General features: G+C 49.8%; 1 protein-coding gene across 1 annotated transcript; it reads left to right on the forward strand.

Moving 5' to 3' along the window:
• Positions 1-16: 16 nt before the first annotated feature.
• LOC106695912 (tolloid-like protein 2) lies at positions 17-7,337 on the forward strand (the record flags this gene model as incomplete). Its single annotated transcript, XM_014450870.2, has 4 exons — positions 17-27; positions 985-1,090; positions 4,532-4,656; positions 7,222-7,337. Coding segments are annotated over exons 2-4 (324 nt in total), but the record flags the coding sequence as incomplete, so codon positions are not given.
• Between the last annotated feature and the right edge of the window lie 1,653 nt (positions 7,338-8,990).

An 8,990-nucleotide genomic window follows, 5' to 3' on the forward strand; every position in this document is an offset into this window, starting at 1 on the left:
CCATCATCAGAGAAAACATCCAGCCAGGTAAGGCGCCTGTGTGGAGTCTGGGAGTTAAAGGCCAGGAAGGTAGCATCCCTGGGGTCAGGCAGGAGTGAAGGAGAGAGGGTTTGCTGGGAGCTGACCAGAGCTCATTTCTAAATACTAAGGCAGGGACTCCACTATGCAGGCTTTTGCCACCAGCCTGTCGCTGTCCCTGTGTAGCCTTTCCTGGGAGGTCACCTATTATAGCTTGTAGGTTAGAGCAGAAGCAAAATGACTTTCCATGTTGTAAATGTCAATGAAATCTAATTCCGTTTCCTAAAAGGAACAGAACCGACCACAACACTGTTGCTGAATCAAAGCTAAGCCAAAAAAAGAGTTCTGGTTGCTTTTATAAGAGTCATTTTTGCTGACTTAGGCAACCCATCCTTTTGAAACTGAAATACAATTGGGACATGAGTACAAATAAAAATAATATTTCTGCCCAGAAACATTCTGCCCCAAGGCAGATAAAGTGTTTAGATTTGAAAAAATACCTTCTCGTGTTAAATAATTTTATATAGAAGTTCACATTAACCGGGAAAGTATCTGGTTGAAGAATATGGTTGCTTGAAAAATGTTTTCGAGAGTCTGAATCGTGAACTGTTTGGGATTGAACTGAACTCTGACTTGTTTTCTTTTGTTCCTTCAGTAGCAAGAGCAGAGTCCCCCCTCCCACCCCAATCAGGTTGATAACTAACCTGTCTGCAAACTTAGTGTAAGAGTTTGGAGTGGCATTTGGGGAGAGGTGTTGGGTAGTGGGGTTGGGAGGATGTAGGGCTTATTCTAAGTTTCAAATTTCCAATCTTAAAAGCAGCTACAAGAACCACCACCAAAGTGGTTATTTGACTGCTCGGGCTGACAGAGCTTTCGGAAGTCGCTATGGGCCCCCCTTCCCCCCTCTGCCTCCTTTCAGGTGCCTGCCTTGCTTTTCAAAGGCCTTAACAGAGTGTTGTGTCACAGGTCAGGAGTATAATTTCTTAAAAATGGAAGCTGGGGAAGTGAGCTCTCTCGGAGAGACGTACGACTTTGACAGCATCATGCACTACGCCCGGAACACCTTTTCAAGGTCGGAACCTATGCTTCACCTCGTCTGTTTTATTGTGCCTGCCGCAGGCTTGGGTCGGATTCCTGGAGGTCTGCAGAGAGCGGGTCTCCGCATGCTCCTCGCACGGTTGGTGTGTCTGTCCTTGAAATACAGTGGCCTCTGGGCTGCAGTGAAATATAATCTAATCAGGCTCCTGCTAATAAGACTGAATCCCATTGTGAAGTGGGTGTTCCATCATGCCTAGTGTCACAAGCAGCAAACTGGAAAAGGGACATTATCGAGAGGCTGGCTGCCCTCATAACCGAGAGGCTCTGTGTCACATTTCCAGTGGGTTGGGGGGTCTTCTAAAGCAGCAGCCACCAACCGGTGGTCCTTGGACCCCTGGTGGTCCGTGAGGTCCGAAAGGTTGGCGACCGCTGTTCTAAAGCCTGACCTTGAAGTAGGCACGGAGGCGTTTCCCAGTTCTCCTCGAGGAGGCTAGGTCTACTGGAAGCTAGATGGTGTCAGAGCTGGGAGGGTGCTAAATCATGGCTTCATTTCAGAGGTGAAGAAGGTGAGGCTCCAGCCAGCTCGAGGGCACGCAGGTCGCTGGGGTTGGCGTGAGAACAAAGATCCAGGTCTCCTGGCTGGTGGTCACACACGATGGGAGCTGAGATCCCCAAGTACAGCCGGACCCGTTATTTATGGGCGGCGTTGGCAGGATCTGTTTTGATGAGTTAGTGCTGTGCTGAACCAGATGCTAAATATTTTCAATACTGCCCTGGCGTCTAGGCCATCGCACTATTCTGTATATAGAAGTGCTCCCTGCCCCCAGAGGAGGTCCCTCAAAACCTCAGTTTCCAAACCAGGCGGAGGAAGCCTCAGATTTCCATATGGCAATGAATGAGGCCATATCTGTCTGTCCTTCACCCATCTGTGCGAGGATAAATATATAATAATAAATAATAGATAAATTATAAAGCAGTACAAAGAGTTATGACAGCTACAGAAACAAGACCCAAGTGACCAGCTTCTCACTTGGACCAATTTGACACTGGTTCCCTCATGAAATCAGTGCTTTGTCTCCACTTGGCAGCCTGCAGCCCCTGGGGCTGATGTGATGTGGCCCAACTGGTCCCTGCTCCATTTCCCAAACCTGCTGGCCACCCAGGGCCCAACACCCAAGCATCCCCCACTCTGATCTCTGATCCTCCGAGAGGCTTCTGGCCTTTCTACTCCGTGGGAGCTTAGAGTTCCTTAACGACAAGCTGGCAGAACTCGCATGACATCACTTCTGTCACATTTTATTGGCCGGAGCAAGTGACAGAGCCGGCCCAGATTCAAGTGATGGAAAAATAGATACTACCTCTAAATATGGGGAGTGGCAACTTCACGTTGCAAAGGGATGTGGATATCGGGAGGCATAATTCATTATTTTAACAGTCAGCCACAACTACCTTCTCACCTCTGCACCAGCGTTCACAGTGGTTCTGGCAAATCTATTTCACAGCAAGTAGATGCCTGCCTTGCCCTGCCTGCAGTTTTCTGCATGGATCTTCAGAAAGCTCCTTTGTTCAGTGGGATGTTTATCAATGGCATCCTTTTTTTTTTATTATTGATTTCAGGGAGGAAGGGAAAGAGAGAGAGATAGATAGAAACATCAATGATGAGAGAGAATCATTGATTGGTTGCCTCCTGCACGCCTCCTACTGGGGATCGAGCCCGCAACCCAGGCATGTGCCCTTGACCAGAATCGAACCTGGGACCCTTCAGTCCACAGGCTGACGCTCTATCCACTGAGCCAAACCAGCTAGGGCTATCAATGGCATCCTTACTGGTGGACTTTCCTGCCCACTTTTTGTCAAAAGTTTCCCACTCCTTAACTCCCTGTCATTACTTCTGCTCACATGTCCCCTGTAAAAGAGCAGAAAATGGTCCACAGAACATTTACTCATCTGGGAGGCAAATGCTATTCCTGCTGATGGGAAACCCAGTCTTCGTGTGTCTTGACGACTGAGCTGTCTTCTTCCAACTTTATTCCCTTGAGTTTATTGCAGCCCCCCTGCTCCCCTTGGTTGGACCGGGGCTGTGGGTAGTGGTGTCTTTGGAGGACTTGTGGGGCGAGGGTCCAGGAGATAAGGAGACAGTTCTCTGGTACAGTGTTGTCTTTGGAGAATTCTGAGTGGACAGTTTTATTCCCTAAAGCAGTGGTCGGCAAACTCATTAGTCAACAGAGCCAAATATCAGGGGGTACAACGATTGAAATTTCTTTTGAGAGCCAAATTTTTTAAACTTAGACTATATAGGTAGGTACATTGTTATTAACTTAATTAGGGTGCTCCTAAGGCTTAGGAAGAGCCACACTCAAGGGGCCAAAGAGCCGCATGTGGCTCGCGAGCCGCAGTTTGCCGACCACGGCCCTGTGGCATCTGCCAAACCCTTTCTTAGTTTAGCAGAATGCCAATGCTAAGAGTTGTCCTACATAAAAGGGGAAAGGCATTACTACAGTGGTTTACACAGAGGACGTCTCTTGTTGTAAACATCTTCCAGAACCCACCACCTTGCTGGCGGCTCAGGATGTGCTGGGGTGGGGATGGGATAGGGGTGGGAGGGGGAGGGCTCAGGCAGGGGGTACACCATGCCCAAAGCATGAAGCTGTGCATAGGGCCTGTACTCAGCTGGGCATCCTGGTATTCTGGCATCCACTTGTCTGTTTTGGTCATTTTAGACTTTATTTCCATGGGAGTAGAAGAAGACATTAATGTTAAAAGGAATGGCTGAGACCATCTCGGCCAATCTCTTATTGTTCAGAGAAGTAAACTGCGGCTCAGAGAGGGGAGGGGACTTGTCCGAGCTCACTCGGGTGGCAGAGCCAGGCTTTACACAGAAATTTCTAGGCCCGGGCTCTCTTGAGTACCCCTAGTTCTCTGCATTCATTCATCTCACTTCCTATCTGATTACCCCTCTTGCCAGCGAGTCCCCAAATTCCAGTCCCCATTTTTACCAGCTCATCTAGTACTTCCCGACCAGCCCTTGGCAGTCTCACATTGTACAGGTTCCCATGAGCTCTCTGCAGCCTCTCCAAGACTTGTCCGTGCTCAGCACTGCCCATTGCACAGCTCCAGGGGGCACCGTTCACATCGTCATCTCTCTGAACGGTGTTCCCTGCAGTTTTGCAGCCTGGTGGCCCTGGGGCCTGAACCTGTAAAGCGCTTGGTGGAAATGCTCAATAAACATCAGTAAGGGAATCCCTTAGGCCACTGGGCTAGGGCATATTTTTAAACTTGGCAGAGTCATTTTCCCATTGGGAAGGGAGCAGGCAGCTGATGAAACGGAATGCTCAAATGCCAGCACAAGAGCTGCGCAGGGAGGAGGAATGTCGATGGGGTTATGGTCAAGGAAATGAAGACTGTAAATCCCAGCGCGGTCCCTGACAGCCCTGACTTTTCTTTCTCCTTCTCTCGCTTTCTGTCCCTCCTGCAGAGGGGTTTTCTTAGACACCATCCTCCCCCGCCGAGACGACAGTGGCGTCAGGCCAACCATTGGCCAGCGCGTGCGGCTCAGTCAGGGAGACATCGCTCAAGCCAGGAAGCTGTACAAGTGCCCAGGTAACTGAGCCCTGGGAGTCCCAGGGCCCCCAGAGCGTCCCCAAGCACGACTCCACTGCCCTTTGCAGACATTCTCCTTGGCTGGGAAAACAACTTGGGGAACCTGGGGGGACGGCCTCTGGCAGCTGTGATTCCTAATGTGCTGCTGTTGGGAGGTGTGGGGTGGTATAGAAAGCCCAGATGGTGAGGTGGTTGCCCGCAGCGAGGTGAAGAGTAGGCCTGGAGCCCACAGCTTAACTTGTGGGACGCTGCAGAGCTCTGGCAAAGCCTGATGTTCAGAAGAGGAAGGAGGCATCGTAGAACCACAGTGCACCCCGTAACGGCAAAGGCGCCTCTCCTTTCTATGGGAGTAAAGGGTGTGTTTTGGCAAAACAAGAGGCAGTGGTGTTGCAGGAAGACCGAGCATGAAGGAGAATGCTTTTGGAAGGAGGGAGTCAGCTCCCCAAACCCTGGGAGGTGGAGGGGCCTCAGTGCTGTAAATGAGGTCATTGCTGTGGTCTTAGGACTCTTCTAGCCGACCAGGGTGCTGGCCTGTGGCCCCCCAGTCTGCCATTGAAGTCTGGGCAGTACACTGGGTTCTGAGCAGATGCCCACTTCTCTGCCAGTTCAGAAGCCTGCTCCCCTTGAACTTGCCCTCTTGTTTGCCTTTTGTCCCCTTGACTTCAGCATCATCAAACCCCCTGCTGCCTTGGGTGGGGGGGTGACCTCACATCAACCCCTTTAAACTGCTGAACTTGAATGCAAAGCATTGGCTACCACAGCCACGTTTTTACCACTGATGGGACAATGCATTGCAGCTTTGGGGGTGGAAAAAGGAAACTCCATTACCAACAGGTCCGGTTACTTTTTTCAACCCCCAAGACCAGGCACACAGTTGATCATGGGACAGAATATTTGAAATAGGGGCCATCCTAGAATATCTGGGTTATCACATCGCCCTAAGCAGCGGGGTCACGGGGGCTTTGCTCCATCATGAACCTCTAGGAAATATGTTCAGCCAGCTATTAGTCATCTGGGGGTGCATTAGGGCTGCAGTACAGGACACACATATCATGTGTCCCTGCTGGATTGAAAGAGAAACCTTATAGCATTCCCTGGGAAATGCCATCGTATTTATTTAGTTATAATGTATATGCCTCTTACTTCCCAAAAGGATTCGAGGCAGCTGGTAAATACCGCGGAGCCATACAGTAACGTATCTGTTCCCGCAGAATGTTGATGATTATTCCGAAATAATTTCCATAGAGCCCTCGGGGGTGGTGACTGCCAGGCATAATCCTCGTGATGCCTGGCAGTTGTTCGGTAACATGATATTGAAGCCCCGCTATCCAGGACTTCCTGAGGTGAGGATGGGCCGCCCTCCAGCTACCCCTTCCTGCAGCTCCAAAGACGGCAGCTCCCAGGAGTTTCAAGTAGTAGCTGAAAGCGAGGGTGGTTGCTGTGCAGAGTCTGAATTGCACTCAGGAAAATGTGCAGAAGGAGCTTCTTTCCCACGTTTTGGGGGTGGCCCCCTAAGAGCAGGGGCCCCCAGCAACCCAGTGGCTATGTCTTTGGGGTCTGAGCCCCCAGGGAGTCAGGGGAATATGAAACCTGCAGTGTCCAAGCTTCCTCATCCAGGTATGAGGACAAATTAGGGAAATACTTTCACATACATAAGGAGTAGGCTTTACCAGGGGTGGGCAAACTTTTTGACTCGAAGGCCACAATGGGTTCTTAAACTGGACCGGAGGGCCGGAACAAAAGCATGGATGGAGTGTTTGTGTGAACTAATATAAATTCGAAGTAAACATCATTACATAAAAGGGTACGGTCTTTTTTTTTTTTAGTTTTATTCATTTCAAACGGGCCGGATCCGGCCCGCGGGCCGTAGTTTGCCCACGGCTGCTTTAGACTCATGGCCCAGCAACCCTGAAACATTCAAGACCAGGATGGCCTCTTGTATAGTGTTCCAACTTCCCGGGCCTCTGGTCATTTTTTCCCCCTGTTTTCTTGACTATTTGGTAGCTCATTTGGAGGTGGGAAGCAGGAAAAGAAGAGGCAAGGTTGAAGCTAATAGCTGATAGGAGTTTCAAAGCTTTTTTTCTTTTCGTGTTACCTACTTGGGCTTTCATATCCTTTCTGCCACAGACATTGTTATTGGTAATTGCAAGGCTGCTGTGTGGGGAGCACTCACCATGTGCCAAGCGTCAAGCTGATCCAGTTCATTTAATGCAGATGAGTTCATTAACCTTTTGGGCAGGCCACACCCATTTAACAGATAAGAAAACTAAGGCCACCACCACACATCCTGCTGGAGAGCTGAGATTCAAACCCAGCTCTAGGCATACTCAATCCTGAGAGCCTCAGAGGTATTCCTGGGGTGTTCCTTTTTGGTGCCCAGACTCTATTTTCACTTTTATTAGCCGGGAAGATGCCAGTGGGCCTGGCACACTTCTCGCCAATGCGTTCTGAAGGCTGTGGCTAGTAAAGGGGTGTGTCTGCTCGGCAGCCCTGTAGAGGGCGCTCTGAGGCGGAGAGTGTGTGTGTGAGAGTGCCTGAATCCTGTTTGTCCTTTTGCTTGTGCAGCATGTGGGGAGACTCTGCAGGACACCACGGGGAACTTCTCTGCACCTGGCTTTCCGAACGGCTACCCTTCTTATTCCCACTGCGTCTGGAGGATATCGGTCACTCCAGGGGAAAAGGTAGGAACGTCAGGAAATGACCTAACAGCCTTTAAGTTGGGTGACGTGTGAGGAGTTATTATTAACAGGAGTAATAACAGCTGTTATGCTGTGGGCACCCACTGTGCGCCAGGCACGCAGTGCTAGCTTGCCTAATGTTATTTCCTTCTGGACTTTTCCGCCAGCCTCCCTCGTACAGATGGAAGCCTATACACTAAATGTCCGTAAGAGGCATAAATCAAGCCCACAGTGTGTAAAACAAAGTAGGTCCTATCCTTTTACCTTGATAAGTGCACCGTCAGAATGCCCTGGAAGGTGAGGAGCCAATTGAGAAGGTCTCAAAGTGCTGCTCTGGCAGGTGGCAATATGGGGAGAGCTAGACACCAACCCACAGCTGCCCTCTCCTCCTCCCAGCCCCAGTCCCATCTCAGGAGCACCCAGGGTGACCCGTCAGCCCACACACCTGAGCACCCTTCACTCCTGCCTTGCAAATAGCCATTGCTTGGCTGCCCCTGCAGTGGAAGTGGACTGCCCAGGTGTGCTGTCTTCCCCCGGGAGGATGGATCCAGGGCAGAGGTCCTTGCATGTCCTGGAAGTGGACTCAGGGGCTGTTTGGACAGGGAATCCCGGGATTCTGAGCTCCTGGTGTGAGGTCTAGAAGCTGGGCAAGTTCTAGGTGGGCATGTTCCTTTAGCTCTGAAGACCATGCCTTTTGAGAGCTAAGCCCAGGGCAGGGGCCACTTTTGCCCTCGTCCAAGAGGTTATGTTCATGACCCTACTGCAATGTGCATTTCCATATACCCACTATATGGACATGCAATCTGAGGCTCAGACCTTTTATAAATTACCCAAATTCACAGTAAGATATAGAAATGAGGACTGGGCCTCCACAGTTCGAAACAAGTTTTCTACATGACACCTCTCTACAGTTCAAGTTATCTCAAAACAGATGCAGCTATCTTGGAAATGTTTGCTCTGTCATACCTGTCATAGCTTGTCTCACAAATCATAATGCTGGTTTATTGGGCTGCCCCCTTCTAAACTCATCAAGGACAGAGCTTGTTCACCTCCAGCACCTAACGTAGCCCAACACTCAACATAACCCAGCACCCAACATAACCCAGGGTACAGAGTCACACAATAAGTATTTGTTGAATGAACGTGTGGATAGACGAGTGGCTGAGAGAAAAACCTGCAGCTGGGGGTGCAGTGAGAGGTCTCGGAATTTTTCAGGTGCCCATAGCCAACTTACAAGTATTCCAAATTCATAACGTTAAAAGATGTTCATTGAAATGTCACTTTAAACATAGTGTGAAAACTAGAGAGAAATAATGGCTAGGCATGATTGGCAGCATTTTCTGTGTACTGTTTTTAGCATATTATGTAGAGTCCCTTGTTTAATCCTCACAAGTTCATGTGAAAGGTGTTGTTACCACACTCACTTTGCAGGTGAGGGAATGGACCTGCCCAAGGCTACTCAGTTTGTTGCAGAGTTGAGAGTTGAGCCCAGGCGCTGAGAGCCAGGATGCTTACCCATCTTCCTATATTATTCCACAAAAGGACAGGCTAAGACATTTTGAACATGCATACACACACACACACACACACACACACGCACATTCACACCTCACACTCACATGCACACACCCTTCCTCTGGCTCTAAGCATTAAGAC

Source organism: Myotis lucifugus, unplaced genomic scaffold (genome assembly GCF_000147115.1).
Source record: "Myotis lucifugus unplaced genomic scaffold, Myoluc2.0 scaffold_4535, whole genome shotgun sequence".
Taxonomy (NCBI): domain Eukaryota; kingdom Metazoa; phylum Chordata; class Mammalia; order Chiroptera; family Vespertilionidae; genus Myotis; species Myotis lucifugus.